Here is a 21,979-nt window from a genome sequence, read left to right as displayed (position 1 = left end):
AATAAAATCTGTAATGTGCACTTTAATAACATGTGATTTGTTTGATTACAAATTTAAAACAGTGGACACAAGGGTAAATAAAGGAAAAACAATGTGTCTTTGTTCCAGATATGATGGAAGGCACCGTATGGAAAGATCCCACTGTTAGCTTTCAACCCTTTCTGTAGTTGTTCCCAGATTTCCATTTTTGAAGCTATGCATCAATTTTGTTAATGCAGGAAAATAAAAATTAATGGGTGTTCTTTTTGAATTATTGAGATTCCTTTTTCCCCCTCTTTTTCTCCATCTCTCATCCTGTCTAGACTCGCAATGAGATCAAAAATGGGACTATTCTGCGACTGGCGATCTCCCCAGTAAGTATATTTATGATGTTGAAGAGGGGGTAACAATCAAGGGAAGTTTAGAGTCAGCTTGCACCAACAGTGGGTCCGGGGCACATTGATATTGGACTTCGGGCCTCATTTGAAAAGGACTCGTGAGTTCCCAGATATCTGGTCTTTGTTCCCGGACAACTTGGCTAGAAAAGGGATTTCTATTTGTTTCTCTATTAGCAGCCTTTGTAGATATTTTTTTTCCAAAATAATTGTGATTCCAGGGTAGATTTATCAATAGCCACAGATTGTGTTGGAAGCTGGGATAACTACGCCCCTTGTTTATAATAATCAAATTGAAGGAACCATTACAGCATGGATATGCAAAGGATCAAGGAGCAAGTTCATTATTGTACATTGTGTCTGTGCTGAAGGAAAAGATGACAGTGGAGCAGCTAAAACGTTGCCAGAATTTATTCTCATTGACTGACCTTGTGAAGACAGGATTAAAAGTGACTATGATTGTCACTGCACATCATTCAAGACTCTGTTGATAACTCTTGGGACTTGTGGATGAGGGCGATTGAAAGTGAGGCTATAACCTTGCAGGCTTGGTGTACTTCCTCAAGGGCAGAGTTGTCAATGATAGGAATTATTAATACCAGTGTGGTAAACTTCTATGTATATATTTATCCGTCTGGGCACTCCCAATGGCCAGCTGTACCTGTGCCCCCCCCACCCCCCCGCAACAGGCTCCTGAATAAAGGTGACGGTCTCTCAACCCCCTCCTCAGTTTGGGAGAGTCGACCAACAGGGATGTGCCTTCATTCTATTGCGAATAAAAGCCTATCAGTTTTGCTTAATTTCATTCTTTTATGGTGCATCAACCAGGTGACTGCATTGCCTTTTGTCAGAGGGTGATGTATGTGTGGTGAAGAGAGGGCCAGTCTAAATGGCATATCATCTGGGAAAATGTTCCATGTTTCCTAATTTTACTGGAAAAAAAATGTTTTAAAGGCATATCTTCTGCAAATAGTAAGAGGCTGCAGAGCTTGAGAAGGCGTGAGCTGGCTCTCCTCCTGCATGATGGATAAAAATATTGGCATGCAGGTACAGCAAGTAGTTAGGAAAGCTGACAGAAAATTGACTTTGAGGAAGACTGAATACAGAAGTAAGAAGGTTATGCTTCATTTTCATGGGGCAGTGGTGAGACCACATCTGGAGCATTGTGCATAGTATTGACCTCTTCATCCAACGGAGAATGTTTATGTTAGAAGCAGCTCAGAGGAGGTTTTCTAGACCAGTGCTGGGAATTGGCAGGTTATCTTTTGAGGGTGGACTTTCAAGTCTTGTACCTGTTACCATTTAAAAGAATGAGGGCAATTTAAATGAAACGTGTAAGATTCTGAGGAGTCTTAACAGGGTGGAAGTTAAAACAGTATCTTCTGGGAGGATTTAGAACCAGGGAACATTTGTTCAAAGGGATTTTCACAGGCGAGAATGATGTCAGTGATTGCGAGTCTTTTGGAGCTCTTCCTTTTGGTGATGGAAGCAAGGCTTTTGAATATTTTTAAGGCAGAGTATAAATTTTTTTTATAAGCATGGGGTTGAGAGATTAGACAAGAATATGGAGCTGAGCGTACAGTTGGAATAGCTATGATCCTATTAATTACAGCAAATAACTGGTGCAGGTGAAGGGAAATAATAAAGGATGGACCTATGGGGTTATGTGAATGATGTTTTATCTCTTTTATGAACAGCATGTAATGAGCAGCAATAGACAATGATCCAGACAGGGTTTAATTTTAAAACACTAATTTTATTTCTAACTCTTAAACTATAGTCTTAACTTTTAAACTATCCTTAACACTAAATCTATCCCTAACTATGCGCGGGTGTCTAGTATCTTGTGTGTGTGATGTACCCAAACGATTACAGTTCAGGCCAAAACCTAGAAAGTTATTTCAAAGTTCAGTCTTTTAAATTTAGTGATGAACCGTAGGCCTTTGAAATTTGATGCCCAGAATTAATGTTGGACTGATGAGAAGACTGGAATTGTGGTTGCTGGATTTTCCTTGCGTTGCCATTGAAGAAATGTCCATCCACACAACCTGTGGTCATGACATTCCTGGTCCTTTTTGTAGGAAAGACTCAAACTGGACGGCCTCCACGAAGCTTCCAAGACCCTGGGACCAGTCTCTCCAAGTGATCTCCACTGTTTATCGCACTTAAAATGAAATGGTGACCTTCACTGTTAGTCACAATCAGAAATGAAGCACTTTGCTTCCCAAAAAACCCTCCTAGCACAGATCAATCCACCAAAAGGGTCCAGTCATTCACAGAGCTGGCTTTCCACAGAAAAACAGACCACAAGAGTTGCTTCAAAAAGCTGTTTTCTCTCCCTTGCAAAATCACAATGTCTTTGCAAATATTTCAAATCTGAAACAGACTGTGACAAGCCTTCCTTCAGTTCTTCTAATATATAGAATTATTGCTGGGCTGTGACTTGTGATGGTGCTTGTGTGAAATGTTAAATGTTAACCGTGACCATTCAGTCCCTCCTATCTTTACTATCCCTTACAGTGATAATCACATTTTACTAAAACGGGAGCTCATAATATCTTACTTAAGTTGGTATCCTTTGTTTTAGTAGAGAATGGCTCATGTGCTGTTTGGGGATTGTGTGTAACCCTAACTTGATCCTTGTCTACAGAATCGAGCAGCCCGGCAACTGCTGGAGAGGATCCAGTCCTCGTGCCTGGACTCGCGGCTCGATGCTCTGAAGGAATTGGCCAAGCTGTCGGCTGACGCCACCTTTGCCACTGAATTTATCAACATGGAAGGGATATTTATCCTGATGCTGCTGGTGGAGAGCGGCACCAAGTGAGTTCCCATTTTTAAAACATGTTTTAAAAACTACTGTGCGGGTCAGTTATTTCAGTGTGGATCACTCAGATAGAGGCAGCTGAGGGAAGATGTTCCACAGGGAGATTGTAGGTGCCCGTTTCCATTGTGGAATGGACTTATAACCATGGTAGAGATTTGAGGTTCTTAACTAAGGAAAGAGACTTGGGAGATGAGACAAAGTGAAGTGCCTTGGTGCTGTTTGACAGGATGGTAGACTTAGATGAAGCAGCAATTTTCAAGTGGGAAATTATGAAATTCCGAACAACAATCAGAACTTTGGGGAATTGGGAATGTGCAACTGAAAAGCTTAATGTAATCCTGAAAGGGAAGAGATCATGGACTGTGTGTACTCCTGTGTCTGTTGGCCTCCTTATTTAAGGAAGGATGTTAATGTATTAGAAGCAGTTAATAAAAGATTTACTGGACTAATGCCAGGAAAGGGCAAATTATCTTGTATAATTTCAGTGACTTTATTTTTACTCATGAGCCTCTTCCTTTAGTCAATAACCCCAAACCTGTGCCCCTTAATTACAATGGAACCACTCTCCTTATTAACTATAATGTGTATACCCATGAGTCATAGAAACAGAGAACACTACAGCATCAAAACAGACCTTTTGGCCCTTCTAGTGTGTGCTGAACTATTTTTCTGCCTAATCCCATGGACTTGCACTGGAACATATGCCCCCATACTCCTGTCCATGGCCCTTTCCAAATTTTTCTTAACTATCAAAATTGCCTGCATTTACCAATGCAGCTGGCAACTCATTCTACACTCCCACCACTCTCAGCTTGAAGTAGTCACCCCTAATATTCCCTGTAAACTTTCCCCCTTTCATTCTTAACCATAGTGTCCACCAGGTCCTCAGTGGAAAAAGCCTGCTTTCATCTACTCCTCATAATTTGTATACCACTGGCAAATCTTCCTTCATTCTTCGGTGCCCCAGGGAATAAAATCCTAACGTGATTAACGTTACCCTATAACTCAGTCCTTTAAGTCCTGGGAACATCCTTGTAAATCTCCTCTGGACTCTTTCAATCTTTTTGATATCCTTCCTGTAGTGAAATGATCAAAACTGTGTAAAATACTTCAAATTTGCCCTCACAACTGTTTTACATGACTTCACCATAATATCTCAACTTCTATACTCAGTGGTTTGATTTAATAAAGGTCAATGTGCCAAAATTCTCTTTATGACCCTGTGACACCACTTTCAGGAAATTGTGCCTCTGTATTCCCAGATCAGTCTGTTCTACCACACTCCTCAGCACCCTACTCTTTACAGTATATCATCTACCTTGATTTGTCCTTCCAAAGTGCAACATGTCACATTTATCTGCATTAAATTTCATCTGCCATTTTGCAGCCCATCTTTTCAGATCCGTCTGTAAGCTTTGAAAGCCTTCCTCTCTGACCACTACACTTCCGATCTTTGTGTTATCTACAAACTTGCTGATCCAATTTACCACATTATCATGCAAATAATTGAGAAAGACGACACAGCAGTGGGCCCTGCACCGATCCTTGAGACGCACCACTTGTCACAGGCCTCCTGTTAGAGAGCCAATCATCCACTACCACTCTGTGGCTCGTCCCGTAAAGTCAATGTCTAATATAATTTACTACCTCACCATGAAAGCTGAGCGACTAAACCATCTTGACTAATATCCCATGTGGGACCTTGTCAAAAGCCTTACCAAAGTCCATGCAGCCAATACATCTGACCATTCCTTCCTCAACTTTCCTGGTAGCCTCCTCCTTGAAAAACTTTATAAGTTTGGTTTAATACAACTTGCTATGCACAAAGTCATCTTGCCTATCCCAAATCAATCTATCTATCCTAATCATTGTATATTCAATTTCTTGGAACACCTTCCAATAATTTTCCCATTACTAAAGTCAGGCTCATTGGCCAATAATTCCCCAAATTATTTGTGGAGTCTTTTTTAAACAACGGAACAACATGAGTTGCCCTCTAATCCTCCTACATCTCACTGGTGGCAAAGGACATATTAAATATATCTGCTACGGCCCCTGAAATTTCTTCTCTAACCTCCTTCAAGGTCTGAGGGAATATCTTGTCAGGCCCTGGGGATTTACCTACCTATATTTGGCTTATCCTGCAAGCACCTACCTAAATACCTGGTAACCTGCCAAAATAACTACCGACCAGTGGTACACACGTCCACAGTGATAAAGAATTTTGAGGGGCTGCTGTTGAAGCATATCAACTCTTTGAGTGGCAATGTGATCCATTCCAATTTGCCTGCTGTAGGAACATATCTATGGCAGATGCCATCTCACTGGCTCTACACAAAGCCCTGGACCACATGCTCTTAATTGGCCATAGTTCATGATTAGCACCATCATTTCCTCAAAACTGATCAGCAGACTCACAAGTCCAGGGCCTCAATACCCCAGTGTGTAGGTGGATCCTGGATTTCTTCACCTCAAGAGCACAATAGAGAGGATTGGTAAGAACATCTCCTCCACGATTTGCATCAGTACCTTGCATCAGAACATCCCAGGGCTGCATTCTTAGCCCCAGGCTCTCCTCACTTTATACCTATGACTGTGCGGCTCGGTATGACAATAAACCCATCTACAAATTTGCTGACGATACCACAGTAGTGGGCTGTATAAAAGATGATGAGTCAGCCTACAGGAGGGAGATTGAAAACTTGGCTGAATGGTGCACCAACAACAACCTTGCACTCAATGTCACCAAAACCAAGAAGCTGATTATGGACTTCAGGAAGAGAAAACCAGAGGTGTACGATCCAATGATCATTGGGGATCAGAGGTGGAGAGGGTGAGCAGATTTAAATTCCAGGAAATCACTATCTCAGATGACCTTTCTTGGATCCAACACACGAATGTCATCGTGAAGAAAGCACATCAGCACCTCTACTTCCTCAGGAGCTTATGGAAGTTTGGTATGACATCGAAAACCTTGGCAAACGTACGGATGTGTTGTAGAAAGTCTGGCCTCAGCATGGCCTGGTATTGGCACATCAATACTTCTGAGTGGAAAGCCTTGCAAAAAGTAGTGGACATAGCCCAATAAATCACAGGCAAAACTCTCTCTCTCTGTCGCAGAGCAGCAGCAATCATCAAGGATCTATACCACCCAGGACGTGCTCTGTTCTCACTGCTGTCATCAGGAAAGAGATATAGTCTTACCACAGGTTCAGGAACAATTGTTAGACCTCCACTAAACAACAAACTCAAATCAGAGTCTCATTTAAGGACCTTTATTTGCACATTTTTAATTATTGATCTTGTGTATTTGCAAAGTTTGTTTGCACTTCCTTCTTGTTTATATTTCTCTTTTTTGTATACATATCTTTTCTTGAATACGCTTTTTTTTTTTGCACGATCGATAAGTAGGAATTCTGCCTGACCCACAAGGATCTGAATCTCAGGGTTGTATGTGATGCAGTATACTCTGACAATAAATTTGAACTTTGTCGCTCCTCCTCTTTAATTTATACAGGATCCATGACCTCACTGCTCGTTTGCTTCACCTCCATAGTCTTTGTGTCAGTTAACTGAGTAAATAAAGTTGAAAAATACCCATTTAAGATCTTACATCATTTCTTTTTGCTCCATACATCGTTAACGACTCTGATTTTCAAGAGGGCCAATTTTGTCCCTTACCATCCTTTTGCTCTTAATATGACTATAGAAGCCCTTCGGATTTTCCATCACCCTGTCTGCCAAAGCAACCTCATGTCTTAGCCATCTTGAATTCTTTTTTTTTGTACTCCTCAAGCATCACATTTTCTTCTTGTTGCCTATACCTGCTATACACTTCTTCTTAACAAAGTCCCCAGCATCCCTCAAAAACCAAGGTTCCCTATGCTTGTTAAATTTGACTTTAATCCTGACTGGAACAAATGAACGTGGTACTCTGCAGATTATTGGCACATCCTGTACAATCAGAGGCAAGAGGAAAGAACACAGACGAAGGGTTCCATCCAAAAACATCGACTGTCCATGCCTGACATGCAGAGTTTCTCCAGCACTTCATGTGTTGCTCCTACACTGTTAATTGGGTGACTTTCTGGCAGATACCTATCGGGTAAAGTAGCAAATCCCTGAGAGTTTGGTTCAATAATCCGGTAGCTTTCCGACAGCAGACTGCCTTCCTTCAGTAGATACCTGCATCAGATATTTGCAATCCAAGAGTGAAGAGTGAACTCTGACCAGATCCAGCTTGGGATGAAATGGTTGACTTGCTCATTTTGGAGGTCCTGCACATTCCAGATTACTGTATTGTTCCTCCTCAATCTTCCTTCTGATCATGACAAACCTCATGGCACAGAATAAATATTAGCCCTCCACAACTTCCCAATCCAAATTTTCTGTGATAACTTTGTATTAAATGCCATGTATTCTATATGCCAATAATGTAATGGGGGAAATATTACATCAAGCAGGAAAGCCATGCCATGTAAACTATGACAATGTTAGACTTGTCAAGGAGTTCAGAGAGTTGATTTGGATTTGTGGATGAATGTGAAAATTCAACATTGCATGTTTCTCCTTGCTCTTCTGTTCTAATACCAAATATCCTCATTTACCTCCTTTGTCCATCACTTCAAGCAACTTGCTGGATAGATTCAGGTAAATGATGCTCTTGTATGAAACTATTGAGAATGTTTGGCTGATTGCTTCATCCTCATTGGATAACCACTTGTACCAACATTGTTGCTTTATGGGTAATGATTGCCATGTTAAGCAGTATGACATTAACAGTCATGTCTCTTGTAAATCAGACCTCCTTCACAGCATCTTGAAGTGCAGTCAGTCAGGAGCACCTGATCATCTCCCTGCCAGCCGGTCTTGGTCTATTGATAAAGTTGCTTGTCCAAACCCAAGTGTGCACCTTGCCTCTAGTCATCTGGATGGTGGAAGCTTCTTTGAGCTTTCAAATAATCCCATTGCATGAGTGAATTATCAGGCTGAACGTTGCCTAAAAGGCTTTGATGTTAGCTGTTGATTTTTCCAGCCCCTCCCCCTCCATAATAATCAGAGCTTTGCAGATTTTCAGACTTGGGTCTTGAAGGACATGGTGCTGAGGTAAGAACTAACTGAAGGAGCAGACATGAGGTGACTTTCACTCCAATTCTTTCCATTCCCGACGGACATTGCAAATATAATCAGCTGAGCCTTTTTGTATCTACCCGGTATGGAAAGTTGTGTAATGGATTATGGATTAGCCTAGAAAGTCTCAACAAATTTATCTGGGTCTCCTTACCAATAAAAGAATATACCTATCATTGAGGAACGTGGAAAAATTCACCAGATTTGTTGCTGGGATGGGAAATCTGTAATATGAGGAGGCCAAATAGGCTAGTCTTCTATTCACTATAAAGGAATGATGGAAGTCCACAGTTAGTACAGGGGCTAGTGGGTTTGATTCCGGTGCTATCTGTAAGGAGTTTGTACGTTCTAAGTGAAGCACGAAAGTAAAACCCACTGAAATGCTGGAGGAGCTCAGCCGGCCTTTCTGTATCCATAAAAAGCAGATATATTGCCGATGTTTCGGCCCTGAGCCCTTCTTCAAGGAATAAGAAGAATGTTCTACATTCTGCCCATGACTGTGTGGGTTTCCTCTGAATGGTCTGGTTTTCTGCCATGTCCCAAAGTCATATGTTTATTTGGTTAATTGGTCACGTAGGTGCATTTGGGCTTGTGGGTGAGTGGGGCCTGTTACTATATTCCATCTCTGAATTTAAAAATATAATTTCTTTGAAATATACAAAATTCTTCCCAGGCTCCACATGTTGGATGCAGAGAGGATGTTTCCCCAGGCTGCGGAGATTGGAATTGGGGATCACAGTCTCAGGATAAAGTTAGGCCATTTGACGTTGAGATTAGGAGAACTTTTAAATTCATAGGGAGTGTCTTTGGAATTCTCTCCCGGAGAGGTTGTGGAGGCTCAAACATTTGAGTTCTTTCTGAACTGATGCGGATAGATTTTTGGACATTGGAAGAATCAAGAGAGATGGGGTTAAGGTATCAAATAAGCATTTAAGGTGGAGAATCAGTCATCATCTCATTATTGGCAGAGCAGGCTTGAGGGGCCATTGGTCTATCCTGTGTTCTGACCCCATCCCCAAACATCTCCGCCTTACCCTGTCATGTTAATGCCCATGCTCCCAACCGGACTGAGCTCAGCTAACAGTGCTGGACAGGACTTGTCTGCTTGCATCAGGATCTATGTTGGGAAATGCATTTTTTGACTGGGTGAGAAGTGAAGGTTGTCTGATTTTCACACAGGATCATGTGATTACTGATGTTGCTTTCATTCACTGCTGCAAGAACTTGGGCATGATTGAACCTGCTAGCTTTGTGTGTGCTGACCTTTGACCTCCCTGTCCATATTTCCTTGCAGTTTTGGGGAAATGCTGGCCTTCACATTGACGGCTTTCCTGGAGCTCATGGACCACGGCATCATCTCCTGGGATATGATCTCCACTGCTTTCATCAAGCAGGTCAGAGGAAGGAGAGTGAAAGAGCTGATCATTGGGATGGCTTCCTGTTCAAGGATCACCTCAAGTTCAAGCTTATTATCATGCACCAAGATGGAGGTTGTTTGGCAAACAGACCAGTTAGTCATCTCATACCTAGCACAACAAGTCAAATGCACTACAAAAGTGCAGAATTGCAGAGTGAGGTCAGATGGCAAGAACAGAGGCGGTATATATGAGGTTCATTCAGGAGACTAACAAATTCGGGAAAGAAAGTTCCCTTGCATCTGATGGTGTGGGATCTCACATTCATGAATCTCTTCCTGACAGGTGGGAGTGCAGAGAGTGTGGCCAGGGTGACCTTTCCACTGTACCTTTTGTTTCCTCTCCAGCTAGTCGACCATAGGTTCATTGTTGGCAGTCCAGTTCGTCTTGTAATTATTAATTCTTATCATTATTGGTATAAATGATTTTTATTTTGTGTCTTGCATAACCCCAGGATGTTTAATAACGTCCTCCAACTAACGAAATACTGTTGAACTGTGGTAGGAAATGTGGGACTGCGTCCTTTTGTGATGCTGGTTGAATGTTTAACATCGATGAGGATGCCATTCTCACAAAAAAAGCTGCCGATCCTATTGCTACATTTGTGTCATCTTGCGTGCATTGGAATGGAGTTGGAGTTTTCTGTAACTTCATGAGACAGATACCATCGTGGTGCAAGGGCTACTGCTCCGAAGCCGAGGGGTAGCTCCTGACTTTTTGAGAGAGACAGGAAACTGCTGGAGGAACTCGGAGATGGGCAGCATCTGCAGGAGAAAAGGATTGTTGGTCATTTCAGGTCAGCATCCTTCATCAAGTACGCAATTCCTTTTCTCCCACTGATGCTGTCAATGCACTGAACCCCTTCTGCAGATGGTTTGTTGATCTGATTTTCCTAATTTCATTTAGCTTCTGACTCGATAATAAAAAAATATGGTATCATATCCCCCAGATTGACGAAGAATGAGAGACTGCTTAGAGGATGTGTATAAGATTATGGGGACATAGATAGATGAGCTCTCTTGGGGTGACAACAGTAAACGCCAGAGGACATCTGTTTAAGATGAGTGGAGGAAAGTTTAGGGGAGACGTGAGAGGTAGGTTTGCTACACAGAGAGTGTTGGGTGCATGGAATACATTACTGGGGGTGGTGCTGAAGGTTCATACAATAGAGACATTCAAAAGGCTCTTTGACAGGCACATTGATGGAAGAAAAATAAAGGGTTACTGACGTGAGGTTGGGAACTGTTGTGGAGTAAGTTTGTACAGATTGGCACAACATCATGGCCTGCAGGACCTGTACTGTGTTGCATTGTTCCACACCCTGCATTGGGACTTTGTTATTACTCCCTGAAAGTCAATACAGTTTGAGATTTCCAGCTCCTCTTTAATTTATTTTTCAGGTCCGGAGGTTTATATCCTCCCCCAGAGGGAAGGTTAGGAAAGAAGATGCCATCCATAGATTTGTAGAGGTCTGGAAACTTTTGCCAAAAAGGATGGTGAAGGCAGAAAGCTTCCCCATGTTTAAACAGACCTGTGTATTCACTTGAAGAGTTGTGACCTGCAGAGCTACAAGCTGGTGCTAGAAATTGGCTGAAAAGCTCTCTCCTGATTGGCATAGACATAATGATGTGCACTCCGGTAGCACTCTGTGATTTTTGATTCTGGCTAGGTGTTTATTCTTTCCCTTGAGCCATGGTGTCACCAGTCAGAAGTGCCTTGCATTTATTAGCTCCTGGTCACTCTCATTAAACAAATCCTGGTATTTTTGAGCCAAGAAGGACAGTGGAGTTCAAGTTTATTTTTCACATGCATCAAACCCGCAATGATAAGAGGGTGTCTGAGCAAACCAGTTAGACATCCCATATGTAGTACAATTAAGACATAGTACAAAATTACACAGTAAGATCAGTTGGTAGGACTGGTCTCTTCACTGAGTCATCAAATTTACAGATGGTAAAATAACCTGAGTCTCAATGTGGAGAAAACAAGGGAGATGATTGTGGACCTCAGGAGAACCATTCTCCATTACACATCAACTGTCCTGTCATGAAAATAGTGGAGAGCACAAAGTTCCTTGGTGTGCAAATAAGGGACGACCTTCCCTGGACCCTCAACACCTCCTCGTTGGTCAGGAAGGCATCTTGAAGAGATGTTTATTGATTCGACTTTTACTTGCTTGATAATTTGTCAAGTGTGGCCTCAGGTCAAGAGCAGTTATTCTCACCTCATCTCTGGAACTTTGTGCATTAGACCAGGTGATTGGTTCTTATGAGGCATTGGTGTACAGGTTAGTGGTACTTGACAGCACCGTCAGTGATTCCTTTGATCATTTTGCCGATGGTTGAGAGATGATGACTGGGCAACAAGTGGCCAGATTGGATTTGCCCTTCTTTGTGGATGCAGTGTAACTGGGGAATTTTCCACCCAGTGTTGTAAATGTCATGCATCAGCTTGGCTGGAGGCAGGGCAGGTCAGGAGTGCAGGCTCTAGGGGGGTGGGTGAGAACGAGGGAGACACTCATATCCATGCTTGCAGCTGATGGACCAGATAATGCAACAGACAACCTTGAGTCTTGTTCCTCATCCCAAGTGCCCAGAATAAAGTCTCTGAAACAATACTACATGAAACACATTATAAATGTGTTGGTCTCTCTTGTGGTAAATTTTCCTTCTCGGATAAGTGTAAGTGAATTAATCTTCACATGGGTGCTGAAGGAGTTTGCAGTCTCCTGTGGTGTTTCATAAGGACAGAGGAAGAATCCTCATGCATCTTTGACATACTTCACCTCAACACCATCCACAAGCTGTGCCTTTTGATTGTTGTTTCTACATGCTGCAGTACAGCTCAGGACCCTTTGACCCACAGTTTCTGCATCGAACATGATGTAAAAGTAAACTAAATTTCTTCTGCCTGCATGTAATCCATGCCCCTCTATTCCCTGCATGTGAATATCTGGAAGCCACTTAAACACTACTATCATATCTGCTTCCACCTTTACCCCTGGCTGGACCATTACCCCTGACACCCTCTCCCAGCCACCCATCTCTGAGGGGGGACAAAGAAACTTGCCTCGCACGTCTCCTTTAAACTCCCCCCTCACCTTAAATACACATCCTCTTGCACTTGCTGTTTATGCCCATGGAAATAAATTTTGTCTACCCTATCCATGCTTCTCATAATTTAAAAAAAAATCTTATTAGGTTAGCCTCAGAAACAACCCAACTTTGTCCAAGCTCTCCTTACAGTTTGCAGTGCTCTGATCGCAGGGATTCTCACCTCTATGAGCATTATTTTGTTTTGTTGATAAGCGAGAACTGTTGAACTGGCCCCAACCGACCCTCCTCCAAAAGCAGAAGCTTTAAATACTCATGTCTAGTACTGCCTCAAAGCTCTGGATGGAGTTAGCGGGGGGAAGGGAATGACAACCAGAGTTTGGAAAAAAGTTATCCATCCAAGGCTTAGACCAGCACCATGTGAAAAGTACTCATCCGCCAAGATAAATGAAGCCTTCAAATTGATTAATTGAGTTGTTAGTTTAAAAAAAACAGGAGTGGTTTTGTTTCTAAGGAAATGGGACCAATGAAGGAGTTTCTCCCTCTAATGTTTAACCTCAAAGGTTTGTAATTCTTTCCTACTCTGTTTGCTGTGACACAAAAGGGTTATTGAGCCTGGAAGCAATTCCAAACCCCCTGTCCTCTGGGGAAACTCCAGTGTTAGCTTCAGTCAAGAGATCCTTTTCCCACGGCCTGGCAGACATTGATGGCACGGAGCCAATGAGTTAACCCTTTATATGATGTGTTCGACCCACTCCCCAGAAAATGTGTGGACATACTTGCTTCAAAACAATGAGGAACAAAATGGAAATGCTAGACAATTGGACCAAATACAGACTCGTGTAAAACATGAAAGTCTACAGAAACCGCGAGGAAGGCAGCGTGGCTGTGGAAGCAATTCTGGGTGAGTACGTGGTCATAAAGGGTGAGAGCGGCAGGGATTACAGATGGGGAGCTGTGAGAGAAAATCCTACAGAAGATAGAATTACAGGACCAATCCTTCTTCTACTTTAGAAGGCTAAAAAAGTTCAGCATGTCTTCATGTCCCTTAACAACTATAAGTGCACAATTGCATGCATCTTAGTTGGATGCATTACACCATGGAATGGGAAATGATCTGCCCAAGGTCAGGAGGAACTGCGCAGGGAGTGGACATTGCAGCTCGGAACACAACATAAACCTCCCTCCTCTCAATCGAACCTCCCCACTGCCTCAGAAAGGCAGCCAACATACTGAAGGACCCATCCTGCCCCAGACACATGCTCTTCTCCCTCCTGTTGGGGAAAAGGATTGAAAGTGTAGAATCGTGCACCAACAGACAAATACAATTCCTACCCGCAACCTCCTGAATGAACTCCTCAATTGTGTTGCTATGTACTAATTGATCACTACACACTGTCCAATGGACAGCCAGCTCCTGGGTGAAGTTGAGTTTCTGGATGAAAATGGAAACCATGAGGGATGCCCGGCAGCTGTGGCAGGACTAAATGACATAACCTGTTGCAAGACAAAATCTGGTGAAGTAGGAGACAGCAAAGCTTCACTCCCTGACAAAATCAATGCCTTCTACAGCCGATTCAACCACAAGAACAAGAAAGAACCACCACTGCGCACTTGCATGTCCCCTATGATCCTCTCCTGTCTGTATTCGAGTGAATTCAGGGGAGTGAATTCAAGGAAACCATCTGGATTGGATGGAATACCCAGCCAAGTATTAAGAACCTGTGCTGACCAACTTACCAATGTTTTCACAGATATCTTCAACATCTCACTCCAGCAGGGCATAGTACTCATCTGCACCGATGCCCAAGAGTGTGGTAACCTGCCTAAATAACTTTCAACCAGCGGCACTCACATCAACACTGAGAATGTTTTGAAAGGCTGGAATTGAAGTATATAAGCTCCTGTCTGAGTGGCAACATGGATCCACTCCAATTTGCCTATCGTAGCAACAGGTCTATGGCAGACGCCACTCATTGGCTCTACACAAAACCCTGGAACACCTGACAGCAATGATGTATACATCGGGATGCTATTTATCGAGTACACATCATCCCTCCAGAATTAATCAGCAAACTCCCAAGAACTGGAACTCAACATCTTGATTTCCTCAGCTCCAGACCACAATCAGTGAGGATTGGTGAAAACATCTCCACAATCTCCCATCAGTACTGGAGCACTAAGGGATTGCATTCTTAACCCCCTGCTCTACCCACGTGACTGTGTGGCTTGGTAAAACAACAGCATCATCTACAAATTCATTGACGATACCATCCACATAGTTGGTTGTATAATAAAGGGTGATGAGTCAGCCTACAGGAGAGAGATTGAAAACAGCCAAATGGTGCACCAACAACAACCTTGCATTCAGTGTCACCAAAATGTTGACTTCAGGAGGAGAAAACCAGAAGTGTAAGACCCAGTGATCATTGGGGGATCAGAGGTGGAGAGGGTGAGCACATTTAAGTCCTTGGGAGTCACTATCTCCAAGGATCTTTCCTGGACCCAACATGCCAATAGTATCGTGAAGAAAGCACGTCAATCCCTCAACTTCCTCAGGCTTTTGTGGGCGTTTGGTATGACACCAGAAACCCTGGCAAATTTCCAGATAGGTGATGGAAAGTGCACTGACCAGCTGCATCACAGTCTAGGAGACCGATACCCCTGAGTGTAAAGCCCTGCAAAAGGTAGTGGACACAGCCCAGGACATCACAGGCAAAACCCTCCCCACCATTGAGAACATCTATGGGGAACACTGTATCAATCATCCTCTGCACCTTGTCTATCCCAACCACCTCCTTCCTGTAGTGAGCTGACCAGAAATGAACACAATATTCCAAGTGGGGTCTAACTAACATATTGCTGTATATTTCAGTGCCCCATTTCTACTTTCCCATTGACTCTGTCCTGTGCCTCTTCATGCTGTCTTGGTTTACAATGCACCATCAAATTGTCCACACGGAGATCTCTCCATCTCCCCGTCTCACTCCCCTCACATCCCCCACCCTTGTCTGCATGGTCTTTTCCTCTTACACATCTTCTCTGTCCCCCTATCCTGGCTGTTTTTCTGTCTGTGCTTGTTCCTGTGCCCTGCCTTGTTCCACATATGGCCATGGGAATTGTTGGAAGGTGTGAAAGCATTGGGGGTCACACCACAGTATTAGCGCTGAGTTTTGACCCAATGCTGATGTTAACGAGAACATCTCACTCTGAGAATGTGCCGTGAAGCTTAATTAACATCAGCCCTGCTTGTTCTAATTAGTGTTTACAACTCATGGATGATTGCTGTGATTTGGTGCTCCTAGATTTCAACCTGTGGTTATTCATTGTCCTTGTGATGGGGTGGTAGAGGAAGAACTAAGAACACATCTATGAGAATACATGTTTGTTACATCAAAAAGTGAACTGATTGCAGAGTTTTGTAGGAAAGGGAGTGCTATGGGCCCCCGGATCAGATGTCTCTTTCATTGCTGCATTGTAACACAAATGGTTATTGGGTCCAGGCTCTGCTGCAGGTTAAAACTGTCTTCAGGGCAGAGGGGTAACCAGTGCAAAAGGTTGCAACATTGAGTCCCATTTCAGAATTTGACCCAATAGAATTCATCCTGGGCCAACCTGAGGTCATTCAAGTAAGTGTGGATGTGATGTCCCTCTTAGTTGGATGGCAATAAATTATTTTCAAATGTTCTTTTTTATATTGTTACACCATGTTTGTAATTGTGCTCTTCAATGGCCCTGTGAATGCTAGTGATTACCTGTTAGTCTGCTCACAGAAGTACCCTTTCCACTGTCCTAGGTATTTTTTCAGAGATAAACTTAACTTCGAATGCGGATGGAACCAGCGACCAGGTCTGAACCTGGAGCTATGAGGCACCAGTGATATCTGCAGCCTCATTCTACTGCAAATATCCACATGCTTCCTACATCTCTTCCGTGTCTCAGACTTGTCAAACTTTGCCTGTTATCCAACATTTCCAGAGCAGAAATCCCCGCCAAATAAAGACTGGGGAATAAGTTGACAGCTCTTGGCCTGTACTTGTTGGAATTTAGGAGAATGTTGAAAGGCGTGGACAGATGCAGAAAGTTTGTTTCCTGTGGTGGGAGTGTCTGGGACAAGAGGGAACAACTTTCAGATTGAAGAGCATCCACTTAGAACAGAGATTTGGAGAAATTTGATGGGCTCAATAGCCTATTTCCACACCACAAACAAAGCTCCTTGCACTGGCTCCGATCATGTAAAATTGTCTGAAGCTCAGCCAAGACTGGGCTCAGTACATATCTATGCAGCCACTGTAAGACGAGATGTTCCAGCAATCTTGGGCCCCTGATCCCCTCACCTATGATTTTCTTATCTCCTGGTTTGAATATTCCAAGGTGTCCTGGTTCCACCGATCTAAGCCTCTGCTGCTCAGACCCTGACATTGTGGGGGGTGGGGGGGGGGGGTCACTTGCAAATCTCTGTGGTTTCTCGCATGCATTTGCTCTGTTCCAATAATGCTATGTCTTTTTCTTGCTCTCAAGCCTCTTACCCCTACTTGCTGCACCTATCTTGCTTATATTTCTTTTTCTCCTCCTGCCCCAGATGGGATTGCATCACAGGTTTCCCAGACAGCAGGAATCAGAGGAGCACCTATGTAGGCAGCTGCAAGATTAATCAAGTGGTAATAGTAGTGGATTTTAACTGCCATGAAATGTGAGGTGGAATTTGTGCAGTATGTTCAAGATGCAAGATCCTTTTATTGACATGTACTCAAAACTTGCTTGGTTTGCCCTATAGAAAGAAACAGAGGCACCCCTGATAAGACAAGAAAGAGAGGCAAAAGACAGTCTCCTCAGAGACATCTAATATCTGTGGATCATACAACCTCCTCTGATGGTGCTGTCTCCTGTAACTTCTGTAGTCACACCACCTGTCCCTTCTCAGCCCCTGGCTCTGAATACCCAATGTGTTTTCAAAAAGCTGTTGGCCCCCAGGTCCTTCGGGAGCCCTGCTCGCTATCGGCACCCTCACAACTCCTGGTCTCTGTACTCGATTCCCAGCAGCCTGGTATGAGGCCTTAGGCTAAGCCCCTTGCTGGTCCACTGCTGTGGACCCTTTTCCCATTGGTCCTGCTCCCGGACTTCTTTCACTCAGAAGGGGAGGGTGGGGTATTCTCCCACTCTGGTGCCCTGGGTCTGTCCGCTGCTCCCCCAGGCCCACAACCCTCGAGGTCTGGGCTGCTGAGCATGGAGACCACCAAATTGGGCACTGATCTTCATGGGTTCTCTGGTGTAAAAAATAAAACACTACCATCCCCATTCTACTGGCTACTTAAACCTATACTGGGCCACTGGGCAGAACGGATGGGCAGTAGGACACTGTGGAAGAGTACTGGAAGAACTATCCCCCCCTCAACATTCTGTACGGATCCTCAGCAGCGCAAGGCATTCAGGAAAATAGTTTTGATTTCACATAGTGAGTGCTTTACATCTGAAACAATGCTACTAGAGGAGGTGATACAATCACTACTCTTCAATCACATAAATTGGCAAAACAGAGGGATGTGGTCCAAATACAGACAAATGGGATTATTGTAGATAAGCAAAAATGTCAGCATTGACCTAATGGGCTGAATAGCCTGAATGGCACCCTCTGCTTCTACTTCTTTTGTTTTTATCTGAAACTCTTGCATGTTCAAGTGCATAGTTCAAATTATACTAAAATTAAGTGTTAAAGAGAAACTCTAACTCCACACTGGAAGTTCCAGACTTTCAGAGGAACTGAAGATTTAACCTGGTTATTGATTCTTGCCACTCATGGTAAAATTATTCATTTCTCAGATTGCAAGCTATGTCAACCAAACAACAGTGGATGCCTCCATCTTGCAGAGGTCGCTGGCGATTCTGGAGAGCATGGTGTTGAACAGTCAGAGCCTTTACAAGAAAGTGGCAGAAGAGATTACCGTTGGACAGCTCATTGCACACCTGCAGGTGTAAGTATGACACAGTTTGCTACACTTGTCCAGCAGAGGTGCACCCTGAATCCTGGGCTTAGGTGGGACAAAAATGCTCTAAGGCAGGGGTGTCCAACTCAAATTCACGGAGGGCCAAAATTAAAAACTTGGACTAAGTCGAGGGCCTAACTAAATATTTATTGAAAATTTTCAACAACATCTGCTTGTTTTCTCTTCTTTCAACATATGTAATGTTAAACTTTAGGATATAACTTTAGGAGGATAATGTTACAGGTCAGGAGTAGGTAGCTCAAGTTCACCCTTTGCTTGACCTGAGGGAAACCTATTTGGTCCCTGTGGAGATGTAGTCAGCATTCACAGGCTGTGTCCATTTTGGCCTGCATCAGGACTCAGCATTTCCTGCTCACTCCTCAGGCTCTAGGCCTCTATTCACCCTCGACCCACCATCCCTCTACCTGACCAGTCCTTTACCCAACCTCTACTCACCCCTCACTCCACTCGCTCTGCCTCTACCCACCCCATCCTATACACGCTCCTCTACTGCCTCTCCCCTCAACCTGTTCCTCCCTCTACCTGTCTCTCACCCTCTAATCACCCCTCCCCTACTCGCCCTGCCCCTCCCCTTTTACCTCTTCTCTATCCACCCCTCCTTCTACTCATCCCTCCCTCTAACTGCCCCTCGCTCCACCATAACTTCCCCTGCCCATTACTCCTCACCTACACCCTCTGCCCACCCCTGCTTACCCACCCACTCAGGCCCAGCGCGCTGCCGATCAGCCTTTGCGGACAGCCACCATCTCTCTCTTCACGTGCAGGGCCGAACCAGCCGTCCCTGGGGTACGCGCGGGTGCAAGCGCTGAAGGCCGTGGCGACCGGGAGAAGTGCGCTCGCGCTGTGGAAGGGCCGTCCGGTGCCAGTCGCGCGGGGCTCGCGCTGCCATGGGGCCATGCGCAGCCTGCCATGCCCGTCGCACCGACAGGAAATCACAGGCGCTCGCCCATCCGCCGCACCGCTCGACAGGTGGGAGAAGTGACTGGTTGTGCGGGGAGCCTTCCAACTGGCTTGCCGGCTGATGACATCGACAGACTTCTCATGTTACAATTTCTCGTGTTACAATGGGGAAGGATGTGCAATGAAGGGGGAGGATGGTGGGGGTGACATTACCAAAAAACAGCATCGGCTCTCGCTGCAGGGCGGGCCACCTCTAATACATTTTTGAAATGATCTTGCGGGCCAAATAAAATTATATCACGGGCCAGAGTTTGACATGTGTGCTCTAAGTGGTTACTTTACATTTTTGGGGGAATGCTACATGCACTTTTTTGTTTTTGAAAATAATGCTTGTACTCTCACACTGAGACTGGGACACTTCTCTGAAAGTGTCTCCTCCCCTGAACCTCTGCCTTTACCAATCCCTCTGTCTCCTTTCCTCCAGTTCCCCAACCCCTTCCCTCTCGGATCAGAGAGCTACACTTGACTCTCTCCTATCACTTTAGCTCTTTTTCTCTTCTACCCTCATATCTACCTCTGACCTCTCATCTGTTAGCTTCAGCTCCTCCCTCTGCCCCTTCCTCTCTCCTCCTTCCCCTCCTCCCCACCCCTCCTTTTTATTCAGGCACCTGCCTGTTTTTGCTTGTAACTTGACAAAGGGCCCAGGCTTGAAATGCTGGTTATCCTTTACTTCCTGTGGATGCTGTGTGACCTGCTGAGTTTATCCAGCATTGCACTCGACCTCTGCATCTGCAGACTTCCTTGTTTAACTCTGAAAATGTCTGCCCACCTCCTAGTCATGAATTGCTGCTAGGTGAACCTTGTTTGATGATTTGGTACAATATTGATGCTAAGCATTTTAGACTAGCTCAAACAATGAGAAGCTAGAGGAACTCAGCAGGTCAGGCAGCGCCCACAGATTGTCAACATTTCATAAGAACCAAAGTTGAGGTACAAAGCACACGTTTATTTCAGGGATGGAAACAGGACAAAAGGGTCAATATGCTAGGCAAACACGTACACAAACACACAATACGTGGGGGTGGGTGGGGGGCGGTAAATGTACACTTCGGATAATGAGGGAGAAACCGACAGAAACTGGGGGAAATTACATGGACATACACATTCAACAATCAGGATCAAGGTGATACTACGTGCCCCCACCCCTTGACCGATATAGACACAGCTCTTGCTACCTGACCTCGAGACTCACCCCAACCCAGTGTGAAAGGTCCTACTTACGTGCCACAAAGAGTCCAAAGAGGCAGAACAAAGGGACACATGGTCCTTTACAGTTCTGCAGGTAGTACTGGGGGGGCCAATCACTCGGAACAGGTTGGGCCTTGTTGGCTGTTTAGCCATTGGCTCGAAGCCAAGTGCAGGGGGTCAGCAGGGGTCAGCCGAGGCGATTCACCTGGGCCAATTGGGTGAAGGTCAGGGCTGAGTCTGGGCGGGCTGCCTAGACTGCAGCACCTGGTGATTTAGGTGGGCCAATCGCAATGGTCACCTTGATGGCTTGGGGTGAGTCTTTGACCTTGATGGGCAGTCAGTGTGTCCTCCGAAAAGGAGTGCAGCAGCGCCACCAGGTGGTGAATGTTGCCTCTCCATTGCAATCCCTCACCTTTTCTATTCATGCAGCAATTTAAACGTTGGATTTCTACCCATCTCTTCCATTTCCTCTGGCAGATCATTCCTCATACCTCTGCATGAAAATGTTGCTCCTCAGATCAATACATATAGTGCACCACCGAAGCTAACTTTGTATTAAATTCCTCCAGCAATAAATTACATTCTCTTAACTTTCCAAATCACTTCTTGTCCCTGCATATCAGCCTGTGCATCTCGGAGCTTTGCAATCAGAATTTACTGTCATGAACAAGTCATGAAATTCATTGTTTTGCGGAAGCATCACAGTCCAAACGTTCATATGAACCACCTTACAAAAAAATAAATAAAATCAGTGCACAAAAAGTCAAAGTATGACAGAATCAGGATTTATTGTCATGAACAAGTCTGAAATTCGTGTGTTTTGTGACAGCGTCAGTGGAAGCAAACATATTATAACCATCTTACATCATGACTATTAAAAACTAAAACAATAATAACTATAGCAGTGGACGAAAAGTAAGGCAGTGTCTTTGGTTCATTGATTATTCAGGAATCTGATTGCAGTGGGGAAGAAGCTGTCCTTGTGTCGCTGAGTGCTCATCTTTAGGCTCCTGTACCTTTTCCCTGATGG

At 44.2% G+C, this 21,979-nt stretch overlaps 1 protein-coding gene across 3 annotated transcripts in view; it reads left to right on the top strand.

Moving 5' to 3' along the window:
• LOC138736011 (engulfment and cell motility protein 2) overlaps nt 1–21,979 on the top strand; it is a 236,027-nt gene that overhangs the window by 161,818 nt on the left and 52,230 nt on the right. For 2 of the 3 annotated variants that reach the window (XM_069884794.1, XM_069884795.1), the window contains 5 exons: nt 303–353; nt 3,025–3,194; nt 7,828–7,848; nt 9,623–9,722; nt 18,617–18,768. In XM_069884794.1, coding sequence (XP_069740895.1) covers nt 303–353; nt 3,025–3,194; nt 7,828–7,848; nt 9,623–9,722; nt 18,617–18,768 — 494 coding nt within the window. The remainder of the gene's footprint in view (nt 1–302; nt 354–3,024; nt 3,195–7,827; nt 7,849–9,622; nt 9,723–18,616; nt 18,769–21,979) is intronic. The other variant, XM_069884796.1, reaches the window with a different exon arrangement.

The sequence above is a fragment of the Narcine bancroftii genome, chromosome 6 (assembly GCF_036971445.1).
Source record: "Narcine bancroftii isolate sNarBan1 chromosome 6, sNarBan1.hap1, whole genome shotgun sequence".
Taxonomy (NCBI): domain Eukaryota; kingdom Metazoa; phylum Chordata; class Chondrichthyes; order Torpediniformes; family Narcinidae; genus Narcine; species Narcine bancroftii.
This window is presented reverse-complemented; position numbering and strand designations above follow the sequence as displayed.